General features: G+C 37.0%; 1 protein-coding gene across 2 annotated transcripts in view; it reads left to right on the plus strand.

The window, feature by feature from the left end:
* Positions 1 to 22,489, plus strand: part of LOC127641045 (ligand-dependent corepressor-like) — a 98,863-nt gene that overhangs the window by 14,263 nt on the left and 62,111 nt on the right. For both annotated transcript variants that reach the window (XM_052123801.1, XM_052123800.1), the window contains exons 2-4: positions 15,581 to 15,646; positions 16,875 to 16,954; positions 21,610 to 21,736. In XM_052123801.1, the coding sequence (XP_051979761.1) occupies positions 15,581 to 15,646; positions 16,875 to 16,954; positions 21,610 to 21,736 (273 nt within the window). The remainder of the gene's footprint in view (positions 1 to 15,580; positions 15,647 to 16,874; positions 16,955 to 21,609; positions 21,737 to 22,489) is intronic.

A 22,489-nucleotide genomic window follows, 5' to 3' on the forward strand; every position in this document is an offset into this window, starting at 1 on the left:
GTATTGATTACGTTTTTGATGGATGGATGCGCTATTTTGGGCTTCAAAATCTAAGGTACCATTCACTCCCATTATAAAGCTTGTAAGAGCCAGGATATTTTTTATATAACTCTGATTGTGTTTGGCTGAAAGAAGAAAGTCATATACACCTAGGCTTGAGGGTGAGTAAATTATGGGATAATCTTCATTTTCATTCTTCAAGTTTAATTCAGTAATGAATTTCACTGCAAAAAAATCCTATTATTATCAACTGTTTTTGTCTTGTTTCCATTTAAAATGGTCTAAAAATCCTTAAAACAAGATACATTTTCTTGAGAAGCAACATATAAGATATTTAGACTTGCTTTAAGGGAACATATCTTAAATATATGTGTATTTTTTTCACCAAAACAAATCATAAACGTATTTTGTTGCAGTGTATAATGGGGCGAAGTCTACCCTCTCTCATCTTATCTCTCTCTTATTAATAAAGCTGTATATTGCCAATTTCCTTCACGATAAGAAATGCACAGTGACATATATATGATTCAATAAACCGCGAACCATCACGTTATAATCTAGCTGCATTAAGCATGTGCGCTCGAGGGATGAGTGTCCCCGCGACAGAGTGTGCATCAGATGGATGTAGTTTCAATCTCTCCCTCTTAGACTGGGATATTCGCGCAACTCATAGAAGAGGCGCTGACCACACAAAGAAATGCCAGTTTCGGAGTTTGTATTTAATTACATGATCTGCTTCTGTTTTATTTGAACATTAATAAAGCTATAACGCATTAAATATAACTGCCTTTAAGATGTAATGCATGGGTGTTTCCTTTAAAGAGCTCCAGCTCCACTTATTCCATAATGAGAGTGCTTCTGTATTTATTACTTATTTAGTATTTTTGTATATTTCCCTCATACTTTGCGATCTACATCACCTGAAGCTGTTTGGAAAGTGAGCTGTGTAATTCTTCGTCTCCTCATTCAGGAGCTGCAGTGCTGCTCTCGTGCGATATAGAGTTTAATGTGATGTTATGTTATGTTAAATGAGATCAAACGACTAATCAACATTGAAAAAATGTTTTCACCAATTTTTTATTGTCGACATTGTCGATAACGTCGACTAATTGTTTCAGCCCTACTTTACTATTATTCTAAAATGTGGAGAGAAAAATTTATAATAAAGAATGAGTAAGTGTTTCAAAACCTTTGACCGGTAATGTAATATATAGCGTCAAAAGGCTGAAAAATATTGATATACAATTTTTAGCTTTATCACCCATACTGAAAGAGTGAGGTTTACTTAAAAAAACAAACACGCATTGTAAATTTACTAGCGTATATTTTTTCAGGCTACACACAATTCTTGGTGGCTTTAATTAGAACTTCTCAAGTAGAGTTTTCTTTGCAATACTCCGTTTCAAGTAAATTCTACTCACTTTTTGTTTGTACATTTTACTCAAGCAATGTAGCACTGAATTAAGCCATGCTTTTAAATGTACTGGCATTTCATTTTTTTACATACTTAATCATGTACCACATGCCACACACAGAAGCTTAATGCATGATTTGTTGTCTGTTAGACAACATCACCTTGCTTTAATGGCGATAGAAACAAGAGCCAGAGCAGTGCATGCAGACCTCAACACTTTTGTACAAAAAAACATGACAATAACAATTAACAGATACTTTTTTTTTTATCATGAACAGGAGAACTTCAGACTTCACAAAACAATTTACCAAATGTAACAACAAAATCAACAATTCAATTGGTGTAGATATGCCCTGTGCATGTTAAAAATACAAGCTTTGAAAGATAAGTAAAACGTACTTTATTTACCTGTGAAATGTACTCAAATGAACAAATAAATATGACAAGGTTTTCACATTTAGGATTCATATATGATATATGACATTGTAAAGATAACACACAATCACAAAATACTCTTTACTTAGAAACCAGAGCATTCATTTTTACATTTTGAGTACAAATGTAGAATTTACTTAATATTTTCAAGTTAACACTTAAACTAAACATATTCAATGTAGAAAGTACTTTTTTTCTGCTATATTTACAGATGTACTTTACTGTTTTAATTTGAGGTGCAATAATAATTTATTTTATGTAGAAAATGAGTAGCACAAATAGATGTTTCCTCTATGCTATAGCTGTTTGTTTGTTTTTTTGGAACACTTAACCCTATAAATAACCTACTTTAAAGGGGACTTAAATCCAGAGATCTACTTTAACCTAATGCTGTACATTTGGTACTTAATGGCCAAGTAAACATTGCTTTTGACACTAATCACTACCATCAAAAGCTTAAAAATTGCCTTTCAAAGCCAATAGTTCTTGTTCCTACGACTAGTGTGTGTGTGTGTGCGAGATGTACATTCTGTGCAATTTGGGCTTGGTGACCTAAATGGTCTTGTCTTAGAAGGCCAACGTCCTGATGGGTTAAATCTCACTGGCTGTTCTCGCGTAGCTCAGCTGTGCATTTAGAGGAACCCAAATCATATTGTTTAACCTGCTATTTAAACAGCACTTCTTAACTTGCAATGTTCGTGCTAAAACTGAAAAAGGGAAATGCATTTGAGTGTGTTTTCTGTCTGTTTGTCTGTGTACTCTAAGGAATACTCTTGCACTTTCATGCATCTGTTTTTGTATTTTCTTATTTTCCTGGAAAAGCAAAGTCTTATTCAAATGTACGTAGCTATGACCAGAAAAAAAGCCAATTTTCTTTAAGGTTGCCATAGCCCCGTTGTACCCTAACAAAATGATTCAGAAGAAGACAAAGTCTGCTTTTATGCTCTCTTTAAAGATTAAGTTAAAAGACATTCATAATCTTTATGATCTTCATAATGTTTCTTCGTACTAGTTTAACATTAGCGTGCCATTTAAAAAAAAAAAAAAAATGTATTCAGCCAATTATCTATTCAATTGTTTATTGTTTTTGAATAATATGTCATTTAATAACAGACTCCTGGTCTATTTTGATCCTAGTTGAATATCAAGGGCTCATTATTGGATGTATGCTGTCTAGCTTGCATCATTGCTTTTCAGACTTGTTAATTATATACAGTTACAAATATAAAAAGTAAAACATTCTGAGTTCTTTTAGAAGTGACTTTTTTTTTTTTTTAGCAAATTCTGTGTTACTTAGCAAGTCTTTATTTACTGAAATGAGCCAGTCAATCTGTTCCTACGAACATTCACTTGTCAGTTCATAGGTTTCTAACTGATACACACTGAATCCTGATACACTACACAGTGTTCACTTATTTAAGATATTTAATTTTAGGGGGCTGGGCAAGTAAATCGCTGACTACCACACCTGGAGTCGCAAGCTTGAATCCAGGGCGTGCTGAGTGAATCCAGTCAGGCTTCCTAAGCAACCAGTTGGCCTGGTTGCTAGGGTGGGTAGAGTCACTTTGGGTTAACCTCCTCATGGTCGCTATATTGTGTTGTTTTCATTCTCAGTGGGGCACGTGGTGAGTTGTGCGTGGATGCCGCGGAGAATAGCGTGAAGCCTTCACACGCTCTACGTCTCCACGGTAACATGCTCAACAAGCCATGTGATGAAATGCGTGGATTGAAGGTCTCAGACGCGGAGGCAACTGAGATCCGTCCTCCGCCACCCGGATTGAGTCACTATGCCACCACGAGGACTTGGAGCGCATTGGGAATTGGGCATGCCAAATTGGGGAGAAAAAAAAGCAAAGACTGGACTGGATGAGCCACATTCGGAGCTGTTATAAAATAGCTGATTTCTGCACACATGACCGTACTTTAGTTGAATTCCATTTAAAACGCACACAAATGCAACATTGCTCGGCAGCTGGAAACAGCTGGTGAAAACGGCAATTCATTTGAGAATCATAGTTAGTTTTGCATCTAATGGATGAAGACAAACAAGCTAAATATATTCTGTAAAATGACTGATGTGCAGCGGGAGACAAAAGGATGGAGAGGAAAGGCTAATTAGGAGTATAGTATAGTACAGCGATCTCGCCCAGTGTCACTAGGCAACGTGCAAACCCTCCTTTAGGCTCAGAGGTTTGGAAACACACATCTTAGAAAAGCCCAGTCTGCAGATACAAACGTCCCTTTTTCTATTCCTCCTAATAATAAAATATGCGCACCTTGTGACCTCTTAATTAGCTTTTTCTGCAGTCCTTCAAATTAATTAGTTTGACGAGAATGTCTGTATGAAGAATGAGGATAAAGGACGTTAAATTGTGAAGGCAGTCAAAATTACAGTAACGTACACTTATATCATTAATCTTTCACAGGTAATATGGCATTCTTTTATTTATGTTCGTACAATATAAAACATTGTGGTGATTGAACTTTGAATTAAAAACTATGTATGAGCAAAATGGCTTAAAAACATGCCAGTTTTCCCCTACAGCTAACATACTGAATAGACTCATAGAAACCTCAGGTTCGAATCCATGACGATCAAATTGTCTTTTTCATTCATTTCCTGTCGTATCTCCACTGTACGATTAATTAATAAAAAAGTGACAAAAGGACAAAATTGGAAAAAAAGAAAACACCGTGCCATTTGTTCCCTTTAGGCTGCTATTATTTTAAGCCAAAGAAAAAACTCTTAGGAAATGTTCAGTGTTCGATAAGGTCAGCTGTTCGGAGCTTTTGTGTCTGTTGAGTTTGTAAAATAGAGAACTATTGATTTCACATTGTAATAACCAGCTGTTTCTTTACTATTCATTCAACAGTTGTGTGTGTGTGTGAGGCATACCCTTTCAGGTGACGGAGCAAGTAACTGTGTCAAGGGTAAATCTATCTGGCTGCAGTAGAAGCAGTCAAATCTTCAAGGTAGTCTTAACTACCTCCACATCTGTTATACTCTACTAATAATATGAGCGGTCTTAAGCGTTGAATTAAACTTACATGCTTTTGTAATTGTTTTGTGCTGCTTTTTGATAAAGTGCCACTGTATCTAGCAATGAGTACACTAAATGTTGAATTGTGAAGTAAAATTGTGCTACTAAATTTGGAAATGTAAGATAAGGTTTTTAATTAATTTGGTTACTTTTTGACTAACTGTTGTAGTTTGTACATTTATATAGTGATTTAAAGTGGATTTTTTTTTAAAAGCCAAGCATCACAATTACTATTGTTCATATTTGGGTCTAGGGAAAAGGACCAACCCTTAACCCCAAGTCTTAAATTTTGTCACAAAACATGTATTACAGGGAAGAAGATTACAGGTTATTGACATACATCAGTAATTAGTTTTGCACAAATGAATATGGAATAAGTCATAGAGTTTGTTCACTGATGTTTGTTCAATGATGGGATGAGAGACGTAAACTTTCAACATGGCAGAGAAGAGAAAACTTTCCGTGTCTGTCAAAATAATAGTTCCCCAAGAAATATACAAGAATGAAACTGCCGTTCTTCATGTTTTCTCTCTGACAAAAATACTTGAACAGGAGTGAAATACTCGTAGGACGTCAGCACGTCAAATAGGCAGCTTCACTCCACGATCGCACTGAGTAGTTAACTGTCACACTATTTCTGAGCAACAGAGTTAAATTAACAGCTTAAGCATTAGGGATGGGAATCACAAGGTAACTGGCGATATGATATTATATCGATATTTAGGTCACAATATGATATTATTACGTTTTCTTTATTTTTGGTGTATTGCGATTCAAAACTGCGATATATTGCGATAATTCACTCAGTGTTACTCATTCAGCTTCATTGGACTTCAGAGAACTGTTACCAAATCAAATGTAAAATAATATAACAGTGCCAGTTTACAAAACAAGGTGAGTTTATTTCCTAATATCAATGTACAGTACATTGCAAAGCTATAAGTATGTAAGACCAGACCACAATGCGTCCTATTTCTGTGGTTAGGTCAATATAGCTAGTCTTTCTAAAAACAATTATAGTATTTATCAGTGGCGGGCCATGTATTTACAGTCTAGGGCTTCAATGTGATTCATGCCATCCAGATTCACAATGAATAAGACACCCTATGCCTTTGGGCATCATACATTATGTCGCAGCTAACTAATTATACCAACTGACATTTTAAAAACACGTCCACGCACGAAAGCCAGAACTTGAAATGACACTTAATGCTCAAGCAAGCCTAATTTTTACTGCAGCATGACTGAGTTGTGAAATGAAAGTCTCCCGAACAGATATTCAAAAACCATTTTTTCATATGAATCTATCAAGGAGATCTATAATACCTGGAAAAATCTATCTAATAATATTTGCGATTTAAATGTTGTTTGCAATAAATAAAATGTTGTCAGGATACACGGTTATGCTGCGTTCCATTCAAGTTGGATGTGGGATATTCCTACTTGATATCTCCAACCATAAATGCATTCCATTCCCCGATACTTGGAACTGCAATGCTCCCATTAGCTTAGGAGATGTTTGAATCCCGTTAGAGATGTCTCCTAGCAACCCAACTGATAAACAATGCTGTAGCGCTTGCATGTATGCTTCAGGTGAAATATATGTATTTATTTGGGATGTTAGGCCAGCAGAGAAGGCTTTGCTGGCCCTGAGAATTCACCACTGGTATTTATGAATATCATAGTAGCCTAAACACATTAAAATCATTATTTATTACAACATGGATTCAATACAATACTATGATAATGATATTAACGTTTTATTAACGGTGGGTGATATATGAGTAAAGCATGATAACGGCGCCTTCTAAGAGACTGATGTTGATTTCCTAGATCTGGCAAAGAGAAATAATGTTTCCCATCAACATAATGTGAAAAAATATAAATTATAATATTTATACTCAGCCTGCAAATATTGATACAATATCACAAGGAAAAATATCTCTATTTCATCCCATCTCCATTAAGCATTGCTGTTCATCACTGCTTGGGAGTCGCATCAGACAGGGTAATCACACATTCTCAATCTCACACACACATCCTTTTTACTCCAATAATTTCTAATAACTAAGCCGTCATTACAAGTTCTACAGTGATTCGTTTGAATTAGTAACGGAGGGTTGGGTGCATCATTTGAACTAGCAATGGCAGATCATTTAATAAATAAAAATGTGTTCGTTGATTTGTTTTTCCTTATTTATTTCCTTGTTTGGTGAACTGTTGTATAAAAGCAATATTGCCCTCATAATCATGCCGTTTTGTCCATATATCAGAAATGCTAATAGCCGTGCTGATATACAGCCATAACAGCAATCTTACTCATGTGATATTGCTTTATTATGATTTTGCTATCTTATACAAATTATTACTAGAGACTGTATTGCTTGGGCCAGTAAGCACCACCCAAAACACCACAACTGCATATCAATGCACTAAAAACCCTGTGGTGAATCGTAAAACTTGTTTTAATGTTTGTATAAAATTTCACAAGTCTTTCATTTTCTTCAAGTTAGATTTCTCGGTGAGTGCTTATTGAATACATTAATATTTTATGTCATTTATTTTGAAGCGTATATAAAGAATAAAACAAGATTTCAAGTCTGATGTGTTCAATTGAATTCCTAATCATTTCAGGGACATTCAGTTGGATAATTAAATAATTGGATAATAAATTAGAGGTTCTGCTATTGGCACATGGCGCACTGAATAAATCATTGTCCCCAACAGGATCGTTGAACTGCACAGTGTGAATCCTGCATGCTGCCACACTGCATTTCTGCCGACAGCTTCCTGTCAGAGAATTATCATGGAAACGTTGCATAGCCGTTTAGTCTTTTTCTAAGTTATGAAAAAAGCTGTCAGGGATGCAATGGCAGGTTCTTTATAGATTTGGATTGCTCTTTCAGAAAGAGCAGTAGTGTGGCTTTTTTAGTAGGTTATCTCCTCAACCAAATAAAGAGAAATGACCTAGTTTCTATCGCCCCTCCCCAATTTGAACATGCTTGGAGTGAAATTGGATAAATGCAGTTGAAATGTGGAGAAGCACTCTTGAAACACCAAAATGGGCTGTAGAAAGAGGGCGGGTGGAAGGTTTGGTACATATTATTTAGTTTATTTTTTTAATATTTTTTATACATTATTTTTTTTTCTTCACATTTTAGAATAATAGTAAAGTCATCAAAACTATGGAATAACATAAATGGACTATGGGAGTTATGTTGAGACTAAACAATATCCAAAATAAATCAAAACTGTGTTATATTTTAGCATCATCTAAGTAGTCATCCTTTGCCTAGAATTTGCAGAATCACCCTGAGATGCTTTTTAAACAGTATTGAAGTTTCCGTCTATGTTGGGCACTTTTTGGCTGCTTTTCTTTATTCGTTGGTCCAAATGATCAATTTAAAAAAAAATGTTTTATTAAATTTTTATTTTATAATGAAATCAATTAATAAGGTGGCACAGTTATATTTTCGTCAACAACTAATTTCAAACATTTAAGCATACACCTTCAGATCAAAGATTTTTAAGATCACAAGAAACATTTAAGTCAAGTGTTTTTGACTGGTAGTGTATATACAGTATATATTCAAACACACGCACGGATCAGCTACAACATTAAAACCACCTGCCTAATATTGTGTAGGTCTTTGTAGACTTTGTCAGTTCAAACCAGTCTGGTCATTCTCTGTTGACCTCTCTTATCAACAAGACATTTCTGTTCGCAGAACTGCCGCTCACTGGATGTTTTTTGCACCATTCTGAGTAAACTCTAGAGACTGTTGTGTGTGAAAATCCCAGGAGATCAACAGTTACAGAAATACTCAGACCAGCCCATCTGTCACCAACAATCATCCATGCGATTATCTAATCAACCAATCATGTGGCAGCAGTGGATAAAATCATGCAGATATGGGCAGGAGCTTCAGTTAATGTTCACATCAACCATCAGAATGGGGGGAAAAAATTTGATCTCAGTGATTTCGATTGTGGCATGATTGTTGGTGACAGATGGGCTGGTTTGAGTATTTCTGTAACTGTTGAGCTTCTGGGATTTTCACACACAACAGTCTCTAGAATTTACTCCGAATGGTGCTAAAAACAAAAAACATCCAGTGAGCGGCAGTTCTGTGGACAGAAATGTCTTGTTGATGAGAGAGGTCAACAGAAAATAATCAGACTGGTTCGAACTGACAAAGTCTACGATAACTCAGATAACCACTCTGTACAATTGTGGTGTGAAGAACGCTATTCTGAGATGTGGGTTCACGCTGTTTTGGTGGCATGAAGGGGACCTACACAATATTAGGCAGGTGGTTTTAATGTTGTAGCTGATCGGTATATGTGAATAACATGTCTTGCATACAGTAGATCCTATCCTGTTTTACTGATAAACAATGTTAAGGCCATGTTGAATGTGTGTCCCTGCCTGTTTAAGTAAGAGTTTGTGATATATGATTTTTTTTTTTACATTGTTTGGGTTTGTTTTGGAATAGGGATACGGTATTCATTTTGTTTGTTCAGGTTTTGAATAGGTCTTAAAAAGTCTTAAATTTGATATTAAAAACTCTGCAGCAACCTTGCTAATACTCGTACTCTTGAGATGCAAAACAAAAAAGGATTGCAAAACCAGTCTAATGCCAAATAAAATGACATGAAAATCATTTTGATATTCACTATGTTGCTTAATGTTATACTTTCATCAACAAAATAATCACAAATGTTGTAAATATTTAAGGATATATGCAGGCCTAGCAACTTTCTAGAAGATTTATCCAAGATGAATGTGTGTGCCTCTTGGTATAATGGCGTGTTGGTCAATCACATTCATTTTATTGGTCAATTTGTTCACTAGTTTGTTCTCAAAACCTCTAAATGAAGTTTGATTCAACATGATGTCTCGTTTTAGTCATCTCTGGCCAGGATGTCATGCTACTATTTTAGATTTTTTTTTTCTTGTACTATCCTCTCATGGAATGACCCTTGCAAATAGAGATGGTTGTAGTTGACACAGATTTCCCTTGAAGTACAAACCCAACCCCCCTTTCTAGCCCCTCTGCATGAATGATGTTAGGGATTGGGGGTAGGGAGTGAGTTTAATTTAGGGTTACGATAAACTGCAGGGAGGCAAGTGTGCACCGTCTCCAATATGCTGATTTTTAATGGTTTAATGAAGGTATTGTCCTCCCCAGAGAGAGATAGAAAGATGGTCTTTTTTTCTCCCTTTCCTTTTATGTAAGATGATATTGATATATTGGGTGGTGCTTGGTTTCTTAAAAATGTTATGAAAGAAGTTTGAAATACATTGTCAACAGCTCGGTTCGGAAAGTGTGCTATTTCTAAATGTAATTTTGCTATTTTAGATATTTAAAGCCTCAATAGCAATAATTCAGTTTTAAAAAGATTTTTTTTAAATGCCAAAGAATACAGGTTATTTTACTATATTTATATAGAAACATTTTTTTTATCCAAGTTCATTTCCTAGGGGCCTTATGTCAAGTGCATGCCTCAAGGTTCAGTTCTCGGCTCAAAGTGTGAAAATCTTCAAATTGACATGCCATCACTCTTGAGAAACACAAGACTCTCTTAGGATGTTTTGACACTTGGTTCGATTGCTTGGTCTGAAGTTCAATTCTCCCCCAACCCCTGCCCCCACAGGTCTCTTCCACATTGTACTGACCTAACTGTGGTACGTTTTTGTGTCATTAACATGCGTACCACCATGAGGAGTTATGATCAAAACTTTACACTAACACAAAACGGCACTTTAACAGCACATTTCAAATTCATTCTTCAGGGATAAAACTACAGTATTTGCCAGAGAGTTGGCCAAACACATAGCACACAACCTCTGATGCATAGTCGAATACCATTGCAACATTTTCTAATCCTATTTCACCATATTTTCCTTTATAATTTCCCATGGAAATTCTCATCTTCTTCCCTTCTTTTATATACATATACACTTCACCGATCCTCCACCTGGTCATCTAATGGTTAGATGGAGACCTGGAGAGGCCTTCAATCCACAATGTCTCTCACCCACTGTGAAATTTGATGGAGAATCAGTGATGGTCTGGGGGTGCTTCAGCAAAGCTGGAATCGGGCAGATTTGTCTTTGTGTAGGACGCATGAATCAAGCCACATACAAGGTTATCCTGGAAGAAAACTTGCTTCTTTCGGCTCTGACAATGTTCCCCAACTCTGAGGATTGGTTTTTCCAGAAGGACAATGCTCAATGCCGCACAGTCAGGTCAGTCAAGGTGTGGATGGAGGAACACAAGACCCTGTCATGGCCAGCCCAATCTCCAGACCTGAACCCCATTGAAAACCTCTGGAATGTGATCAAGAAGAAGATGGATGCAAATAAATGCTCTAATTGACCATATTGTTATTTGAAATTTGGGAGAAATGTTGTCAGTACTTTATAGATCCCATCCATCCATCCATCTTCAACCGCTTATCCGAAGTCGGGTCGCGGGGGCAGCTGCTCCAGCAGGGGGCCCCAAACTTCCCTATCCTGAGCCACATTAACCAGCTCTGACTGGGCGACCCCGAGGCGTCTCGGGCCAGTGTGGAGATGTAATCTCTCCACCTAGTCCTGGGTCTTCCCGAGGCCTCCTCCCAGCTGGACGTGCCTGAAACACCTCCCTAGGGAGGCGGCCAGGGGCATCCTTACCAGATGCCCAAACCACCTCAACTGACTCCTTTCAACGCAAGCGAGCAGCGGCTCTACTCCGAAGCTCCTCACGGATGACTGAGCTCCTCACCCTATCTCTAAGGGAGAAGCCCGCCACCCTTCTGAGGAAGCCCATTTCGCCGCTTGTACTCAGCGACCTAGTTCTTCTCGGTCATGACCCAACCTTCATGACCATAGGTGAGGGTAGGAACGAAAATTGATCGGTAGATCGAGAGCTTTGCCTTCGGCTCAGCTCTCTTTTGCGGACAACGGTGCGATAGAGCCAGTGCAATACCGCCCCTGCTGCCCCGATTCTCCGCCAACCTCCCGCTCCATTGTCCCCTCACTCGTGAACAAGACCCCGAGGTACTTGAACTCCTTCACTTGGGGCAAAACCTCATTCCCTACCTGGAGTACGCACTCCATCGGTTTCCTGCTGAGAACCATGGCCTCAGATTTAGAGGTGCTAATCCTCATCCCAGCTGCTTCACACTCGACTGCCAAGCTTATCCAGTGAGAGCTGAAGGTCACGGACCGATGATGACATGAAGACAACATCATCTGCAAAAGCAGCGATGAGATCCCCAGCCCACCGAATCAGCACACCTTCCCCACCCGACTACGCTCGATATCCTGTCCATGAATATCACAAACAGGATTGGTGACAAAGCGCAGCCTTGGCGGAGACCAACCCCCACATGGAATGAACTCGACTTTGTGCCGAGGACCGGACACAGCTCCTCGCTTTGGACGTACAGGGATTGGATCAGCCCTAAGAAGGGACCCCCCACCCCTGCACTCTCAGCAGCACCTCCCACAGTCTCTCCCGGGGACCCGGTCATACGCTTCTCCAGATCCACAAAACACATGTAGACCGGATGGGCATACTCCCAGGCCCCCTCCAGGATCCTTGCGAATAGAATAAAACAAAAATGTTCATTTTACTCAAACACATACCTATAAATAGTAAATCCAGAGAAACTGATAACTTTGCAGCGGTCTCTTAATTTATGTATATATCTATCTATATCTATATATATATAAGGTTACTGTTGTAATGTAGATCACGGTTTAAGAGACATAAGTGAAACACTCAGTGGTTTTTACAGTAAGTGAGTCTTCTAAAAACAATCACTTTTAATGGATTGAACAGATGCAGTTTGTTATGATAGATTTAATTAAATGTAATATCTAAAAAATAGCTTGTGTGGGGATCTTAACATCTTGCTCAAGAGCTTGGAAATAGTGTTCTTCTTTCCATTTCTATTCCTCAGACATCTTGACTCGGGTACAGTATATTGATCTTATCTACTGGTTAGAGACATAGGTGCTTGTTGCCCAGTGAAGGTAAATTATTCATACATCCTCTACACTATATATAGACTATTAATGGTCACCAGGAAGTTCAAGCAAAAAGCTGCTGATGTGACCCTCCCTGGTGTCAAATTGATTACCTCGTTTGTGTTAGTTTGCGACCCCCTTCATGACAAATTTCCCCACCATTTTTTAACTGTTGTTCCTTAATTTTGTGGACGTTTGCAATGCATTCATTACTTGTTCTCTGTGATTTAGGGTTGTGTGGTATGAATATTAGTCTTGTTGGATTGAATGAGTTGCTCTTTTGTGGTTATATCCCACACAGTTCTCCTCCATCTGCCCTTTTGCATTAAAGAAAATGACTCAAGACATTCAAAAAACGATAATATTTCGGGGGTGTCCTAAAAATGTCACAATGCAAAAAATGCTGATTTGCGAAACATGATTTAAATATGAACAGGACATTTCCCTATTGTAAAATGACTGCGCGCACATCAATTTGCATGTTGCATTTTATATTACTGCTTCAAGTTGCAATATTGCTTAGAAAATGTAAACAACCTACATTTGCACTAAGTTTACACTGGACATGGGCAGAGTGGCACAATGTGTCAAAACTAAAATGCTACCATTATAAATCAAAGCTATCTACACTTGAAGCATCCGTCTGTGACACTGTTTGCAAAGTAGGCTTTTTATCTGCTCAGTGTCAGATTTTTTTAAAGCTGCGCTGCGGATACACCATGGTCTGGCAGAATCTGTACCAGTTGCACATTTCTGATAGTCTGATGGGTTATATGTTATATGGCCTAGACCATTGTTTGTGGTTTTTGGGGAGGTTAAGGTTTTTTTTTTTTTTGTTGCAAACATTTTTGTGATTTAAAAAAAAATATATATATATATATATATATATATATATATATATATATATATATATATATATATATATATATATATATATATATATATATATATATATATATATATATAATTTTTTTTTACCTTTTAACCATTTTGCATTCTCTGCACAATGCCTGATCGTTGTGTACCGATCGAATTATCCACTAAAGCATGAAAACCACTGCAGTTTTAGCAGTAATGCGACGCATTTAACAAACTGGAATGTTGGAACTCTTTGAAGTGTATATTTTTAGTTTTCAAAGCAACAATTTGAAATGCATGCTTTAGAGGCAAACTGTTGTGGGAACAGCTGATGAATAGTGAATCACACTAACTAAACCTGACTGTTTCTGCTTCTGTCAAACATACTGCAGTCTCCTGAAGACAAAAAACTTGTGATCGTGTTCATCTTCATCATAATGACAGCATAACTGAGAGCGGTATTGAAGAATATGTATTTGCATACATACCAACTTCAGAAAATGCCACTATGGTCCGTTCATGTTAAAATCACGTGGAGTGGGCTCAGGAATGCATACAAAATTTGTCATGCAGATAGACAATAATTATTGTAAATATGATGGCCGATATAACCTATACTTCAAAAAGTAAAGTCATTTAGAGTAATTTTGTCTTGTTTTCCAGTAAAAATATCTTAAAATGCTTAAAACAAGATGCAAAATGACATAAGATATATGGTGTTTTCTAAGTAATCTAACAAAATGTATTAACTTATATGTTTATAATAATAATTTGCCAATGGGGTAAGAAAAACTTATTGTTTTTACCCGATTGGCAAATATTTATTTTTCATGTTTAAAGCATGAACTCAACTAAATTAAGATTTCTCTGAAAATAAGTATCTTCTTCTATTTTTACAAAACAATCACACTAGCTAATCTAGTATATTAGGTAAAATTTTTAAATAAGGTAGTATACATTTAGTTAATGCAATTGTTAACATGGACTACAGTAGACACGAACAGTGCAACATTTATTAATCAATGTCAATTTCAACTTCTAGATATAGCTTCTAATAGATTTTAGCACAATTTCTTTTATATATATATATATATATATATATATATATATATATATATATATATATATATATATATATATATATATATATATATATATATATATTAACATTAGTTAATGCATTATGAACTAACAGTTTACAATTTTATATTAACATTAAATTAACAAACACCATATAAAGCATATACAGTAGTAACATTTTGATTAAATGGTAAATAGCGCTGATATCATTGCCTTCCAATATTGGTCTAATCAGACTGATATCAATAATAATAATAATACCCCAAAAAATCCCATCAACATTGATAAATATGATATGGTCACTGATATATATTGTATTTCTAGTTTGGTTTAAATGTGCAAAACTGCTTCATAAATCAGGCATCTTTCTGAAATATAGATGTCATTTCTAATCATAGCCTCTCTTCAAGCTGAATATAACCACATTCTCTTATTGAAAAACTCTTTTCACTAGATTACTAGAGTGAGGCATTTAAAGAGTATAATACTTATCTTTCTTTTGACTCCCATTTTAGAGGATTCATCACTGTGTATTCATGTAACTATGCCACTGATCCAGTATTTGTAGTTAATTAAATTGAGTGGCAGTATTATATTGGAAAAAGAATGGATTTGGTTGATCAAATTGAAAGTAGTTTGTAAATGTGTGGGGGTGGACATGGGAAGAAGTGAGAGCTGTAATTAAAGACCTTTCATATAGCTATTAAGAATGTACCTTTGTCTTCTCCACAGGGTTTGAAAGTATTTTGGAGGGGTTGTTTGGACCAGGACTAGTAAAAGATCTTACCCTCTTTCAAGGTAAGTGTAACAGTGATAAATGACAATGATGATTAATGTAATTTAATAATATAATGTATGAATGTATCTCTTTAAACAGTATAGAAATAGGGGGATACAATCTAATAATGTTTAGAGGGGGGGTTGGGCACACATCCCCCTCAATGTCTATAGTCACTATGGCCTTGACTAGAAGCATCATATGCAAGAGACATCTTCTGTAGTCTATATTCAACAAAGGTACCTTTATCAGTATGTCATGGTTCAATTTGATACAATCCAGCTTGGTTCACATTTGATGCTGAATACTGTTAAATCCTCATCATCCAGGCAACATGCAGCGGAGTATGATAAATGCTAATTAATGTCTTCCTTTTAAAGAAACAAACCAATCCTTGATTATATTTTTTCTGTGGAATAATGGAGTGCCTCAGGGCTCTGTATTAGGTCCTTTGTAAATTCACCAAAAAGCTGTGGGTCTACCATAAAAGGTGAAATGGTTAAAACAGTTGTCTGGTCCTGGAGGACATACAAGTGTGTATGAGTTAAATTGTCAAATTATGGAAATATTACTTAAATTAAAGCACCCTTTGGGATAACTCCCTTTTCAGTTTCTAATGTGATTTCAGAAGTATGCTTTTATGGAGATCTTATTCAAAATTGACATTTTTGGTAAAGAAAAATGCAGTTTGTTGTGGATGAGAGGCATATTTTATTGGTCATAACTGAATGTACTGGTTATTTCTTTATTTCTTGTTGCTTGTCAGACAAATATTTTTTATAATTCAAATAGAAAGACTTTCACCCACTGTTGCACTTATGTATATGGTTGAGTGACAACAAAGGGATTTAGATTTTTTTAAATAGTAAGGATGCACAGATGTTTGGCAGATACCGAAAATCAATTTTAACAAAACATATATATTCCCTCAGTGAAATCTGCTGGTGGTAAAAAAGCTACTTTATTATTCTAACAATAAATATCTTTTTAACACACTTTTTGTTTGACTTACCTCATATACTTGGTGTCTGGAATGGTAGATTGTCCACGTGAGTTGTTTTGCCATCAATCCGTCAAGACACAGCCGCTACCAGAAATAGAAGAAATGTTCTTGTTTTTAATTCAGGAAAAACCGCATATTATAAGCAGCCCCTGTTTAATATTTTACATTTGTTCATTGTACTGCTTGTTGGTAAACTGATGCTGATACTACAACTCCTGATATTTTTCTATATGTTGTTCTTACAGATTGTGAGCCACAGGGGGTGTCAGATTGGTCGTTTGATGAAAATTGTCTCTTTTGCTGCTTAAGACGGGAAAAAGTGAAGGTAATATAACTTTTCAAGTTTTTTGTCACCATGTCAGCAAATAAGGCATTAGGAATTTCATGAAACATTTCACCTTGAGTAGTGCAGTGTTTTCTATGCAGCACTTTAAAGGTGAAGTGTGTAATTTCCGTGTCTCTAGCAACAAAAAACAGGATATTCATTGCACATAGTCCCGCCCCAAACTTATATTAATAATGCTTTTAAAGAATTCTATGTTGATCTCTATAGTTCTACATCTTTGTCTACTGATGAGGATATTAGAAACTTTGTGGAACCATTAGATCTTCCTAAACGGACGACTGAGCAAAACAGTTCTCTTTATTCTGAAATAACCTTGGAGGAGCTTGGTGAGGTAATTAAGGCCTTGCCTAAAGGCAAGGCTCCGGGGCCAGGCGGCTTTGCCGCTGAATTGTTTAGATCTTATGCTACAGAACTGGCTCCACTTTTTCTTAAAGTATATGAAAGGATGATTATTTTCCAGGGGAGGTGGGAGTGGTGGGAGCTTTTGCTTTATGCAGATGATATTTTATAATAAATTCTCTGACCCTACTAGATCTATGTCTTGCCTCCACAGAATTATTAATTCCTTTTCTAAGTTCTCAGTATACAGAGTGAATTGGTCTAAATCCAAAGTTTTGGCTCTGACAGCATATTGCCCTGTAATGGCTTTGCAAACGGGCGCATTCCAGTGGCCCAAGCAGGGCATTAAGTATTTGTATTAAATAAAAGTATTCCCAGCAAATTTGAGTGATTTATTTACAGGTAATTTGGTTCCTTTAATAAAAAGTTTTTCGAGTGATGTGGACAGGTGGTTTTTAATACATTTATCTATGACTGGGAAGGTTAATGTTATAAAAATTAATTGTATTCCTGTTGTATATCAGTTGTATTCCTGTATGTTACATAGGCCAATTGACAAAAGTTGGTTAGGTCCCCCCAAGATTTTGTTTTACTGTTATGCTTTTGATCTCAGACATTTGGCACATTGGTCGCTTCAACCTGAGAGTGCCCCTCGCTGGTTCTTTATTGAACAGGAGGTCCTTGCCCCTATCTTGCCATTACAAATTCTTTCAACCAAGCTGCCCAGAGAAGTAAAGACACATCCCGTTATCTCGCACGTGCATTTAGTGTGGATACAATTTTACGTGTATTCAACTCTGACATTTACCTGAATGTTGCCGCAATATTTGGTTGAACCCTAAATTATGCATTAATAATTCTCCTTTCTGCTGGACAGAATGGATTGAGAAGGGTGTTGCTTCTCTGGGTGACCTGTATGAAAATGGAGTGTTGAGAACCTTTGAAAATATAATACAGCAGTTTAGGATTACCATATCTCAATTCTTCAGGTACTTACAGCTGCGCCATCTACTCTGTACCACCTTTGGGTGTAGTATGCAGCCCCCTAAAGTGGCAGACACTCTTGAGATGGTACTTTCTGCTTTTAGAAAAGGTCATGAAGCTTCAGCTTACTATTCCTGGCTAATTCAGAGTCTAGGGAATGTGGTTTTAACATCTCTTAAGAAGTTATGGGAGAGAGACTTGAATTTAGTACTCTAAGATGGAGAATGGGATTTAAAAAATGTTAAGTCTATGTCTAGGAATGCAAGGGTGCGCCTCATTAAATGTAAGATTCTGCATCGTTTTTATTGGACTCCATCTGGATTGTATAGGCTTGGCCTTAAAGACACACCTACTTGCTGGCAATGCCAGTTGGAGGATGGAGACATAGCCCATGTTTTTTTGGTTCTGTAATAAGATTCAAGAGTTTTGGTTGAGGGTTTGGTCAGAATTTTATCTGTGAGGTCTTGAGCACTCAGATTGGATTTTGCCAATGGGTGATGATGGCACAGGTATTAATGTAATGAACAACCATATACAAAATGGGGTCCTTACCAGCAGATGATCGGCAGGCAGGTAAACCTTAGGGGATGGAAGTCGGCTGGTGCGCCCTCATTTCATGAGTGGTGCACCGAGTTTGGCAGAGTGGCAGCTTTTAAAGAGATGTCACGTAGATGGCTGGGCAGTTTGGGTGCTCTAAGAAGTGGGGCACTTATTTTGCCTTCCTAGAAGGTTGCCAGGGAGGAGCAGTGGAGAGGGAAAATTTTGAAAATAATTTACATGTGGAACCCTTATTCTTTTATGTTGGTTAATTTATATGTTTTTGTTATATCAAGAATTTTATTTGGACTGTCTGTTCTCTGTGTGTCTGCTGTTATTCAGTGTCACATAATTGATAAAAGTTGATTCCATGTATTCTTGTGCTGTTTGTTTAAATATGAGTGTGGAATCAATAAAATATTGTTAATGACAATAAAACCTTCCAATGGCTTAATTATAGTTGTCACTGAATATCAAACAGGGATAGGAGAATATATTTTTCCACATTTAATCATGCTCTAAAACTGTACGTAAATACTTAAATAAAAGTGCATATTTTCTTACCATCAGAATAATGCAAGCTTAAAGTAGGCCTTTTATGTAACCTCGTGTTTTTACGAGCCATGTCAGTAGGGGGCAGTCAGTGCACCTCAACAAACCTCACAAGCTGCTCAGCCACAGAATGAGAGCCTATCATACTGGATGCGCATTCTTGACAACTGGACGATATACAACCAAATACAGGGATCTCGGGATGCAATATTCATAGTTTCAACTACTTTTACCATGACCAGATTGATGAACTCAACTGCAAAATAGATTGCTTATATTCAATGATATGGGAATAAACAAACAATACATTGACTTCTAAATCCAATTACTTTCCATACTTTACTTGTCTGGAACAGCAAAACAACTCACTCACTGCCAGTCTTGAAATAATGATGGCTGAACATCAAAACATGAGAGAAAACGTCTCTGGTTACATGTGTAACCCTTGTTTCCTGAAAAAAGCTGAACGAGATGCTTCGCTTTGCTAAGCGCTTTTGGAAACAATCCTGCATTGTGACCAGCTGTGAATATGTGTGTAACACGTCAATGAACACTGACCGGAATTTATAGCCTCGGCTGGTGAGATCATTAGATGCACCTGTGGCCAGGCTATAAATAGACGCGTCACCAGCGTGTCGTCAGATATCTTTTTCTGAAGAGCAGTCTTGGGACGTCCCTGTGCGTGAAAGAAGCGCAGCATCCAGTTCCGCTTTTTTCAGGGAACAAGGGTTACACATGTAACCCGAGATGTTCCCTTTACAAAAAGCTTCACTATGATGCTGCGCTTTGCTAAGCGCTTTTGGGAACACAATACCCACGCCGCAGCACTGGTGCTGTCCGGACCCCTACGGTTGTGAAGTGTGCTCACAAGAACGCGAGAGGTCTCAGACACGAGCTTGAGATGTCGACTCAAGGACGTAAGAGCCCGGAGTAGTATAAACATGTTGAAAAAGGCACCTTAGGAAGGTAGTCAGGATGAGGATGCAGAATAGCTTTGGCCATACCTGGGGCAAATTCTAAACAGGCAGAGCCTGTAGATCCCCAATCCTCTTAAGAGTGGTAATCGCCATAAGAAAGACCATCTTGATAGTCAGAAGTCTGTCAAACGCTGACTCTAGAGGTTCAAAGGGGGTCTCAACCAGACCCTCCAGGACTATTGCTAAGTCCCATGATGGAGTTCTGGTCTTAACAGGAGGCCTCAGTTGCATGGCTCCACGAATGAAGTGAGCAAGTAGAGGATGCCTCCCCAAAGGCACCCCGTCCATCAAGGCGTGGCAAGCCAAAATGGCGGCCGCATAAACCCTGAGAGTAGCAGGGCATATGCCTGTTGACAGTTTTTCCTCCAGAAAGTCCAGAACTGAAACAATTTGGCAGTATGCGCCATCACGTCCAGACCCAGGGGGGCTGGGTGACTCAGGGAGAAGTAGAGGAGACATTGCGCTGTTCATAGAGGCGAAGAGGTCCTCTTCTACCCTGTAAAATCTCACCCAGATTTGTTCCACTACCTTGGGGTGGAGTTTCCACTCACCCGTCTGGACAGTAACCACTTTACCATTAACAATAAATATAATGCGGCCTATAAATGTTTTTGATGATGTGCAACCTGTACATATCTGTTAACGTCTCAAAAAATGTTGGGCGGTTTCATGAACCTTTAACATTAAAAAAACGACACATTTTGAATATATTTGTAGTGGCTGGGTTGGTTTTGAAAGAAAAAAACCCCAACATTTTCAGGAATGTTTATCAGACAAATGACTGATTATCATAGCTTTTATACTGTAGTGTTTAAGTTTTTGCAACACATCTTCAGATATGACAGACTGTAAAGGATCTACATCACTGTCAGTCATTTGCCCTTGGGATTTTCTCTGTAAAACACAATAAAGCAACATATTTTACTTTGAAATAAACAGCTTCACAGTGCTCATATTCACAACTTTACAGTATGTATTTATAAAAACATTGAAAAGTAGTATTTTATTTATTTATTTATTTATTTATTTATCTATTCATACATTTTTTGTTAGCTTGGGTTAAATCGTTGTTTGTCTGTAGTCTTCGGGCACATTTTTCCAAGTTTTTTTTTACCTGAACTTTCAATGTATATTTATATATTATAGATTTTGTATATTAATTTACATATTTGTTAATTCTATATTTATTTTAAATACATTTGTTTTTCTAATTGAATTGATTTTGTCTCTTTTTTTATTCTCTAGGAAAATTTGGTTGGTTTGAACAACCAAGTGTTATCAGAAGCTGACAGCTTTAAGCAAGAGCAGTCCAACATTAACAAACTTGAGAAGCAAGCAGAGGACTTCCTCAATGTTGTCTTCTACAGAAAGGGTAAGACTGCAGTTCAATTGTCCGTGAAGTCATTAAAGTCATAAAATAAACTGAAACCAAAATAATAAAAAAATGTGTACAGAGAGACATGTCTTCTAGTATACTGCAGCCCGTGACTCATTTAGGTTGTTGCTTTCCTTTTTTTGTACACACGTTATAAACGATAAAGGAAGTGGCTAGTTTCAGTTCATAATGTAGATTTTGCTATTATGTAAATGGACTCCAGTTCAAAGCAATGATAAAGCAATAATGTGACAATAAAAAATGTTTTGGAAGTAATTAAGACAAACTCCTTTATATCAGTTACATATGCATATAGATTCATCATTGCATTAGGTAAAAAAAAATGTGTCCCATTCTTTTTGAGGCCACTTTACAGCATATGGACATCCAAGAAAAGTGTTGTTTTTTTATGCTTTTAAAAGAGCTAAGGAAACTGTCTTCTAGAGTTGTGCCGATGGACGATATCATCGTCCATCGTGATGGCTGACCAACATCATGATGTAGAGCCACCATCGTGATGCCACGCCCCCTTTTGCGAGTCTTGCTAGTGTGACTCACTAATCCTAGTCTCTTCTATAGTTAACCTAAAAACTTTGCAGGGATTGCTCTGTAAATTAAATTGAGAATATAACTAATGCATATATGCTATTTTAAATACTGTATTATATGCCAGAGACGTGACGTGTTAGTCTGTGAAAATACCGTATCAGGCAGGCTACACAAATATTAATCTTGACATTGTTAGCTTCT

Source organism: Xyrauchen texanus, chromosome 50 (assembly GCF_025860055.1).
Source record: "Xyrauchen texanus isolate HMW12.3.18 chromosome 50, RBS_HiC_50CHRs, whole genome shotgun sequence".
NCBI classification, from domain to species: domain Eukaryota; kingdom Metazoa; phylum Chordata; class Actinopteri; order Cypriniformes; family Catostomidae; genus Xyrauchen; species Xyrauchen texanus.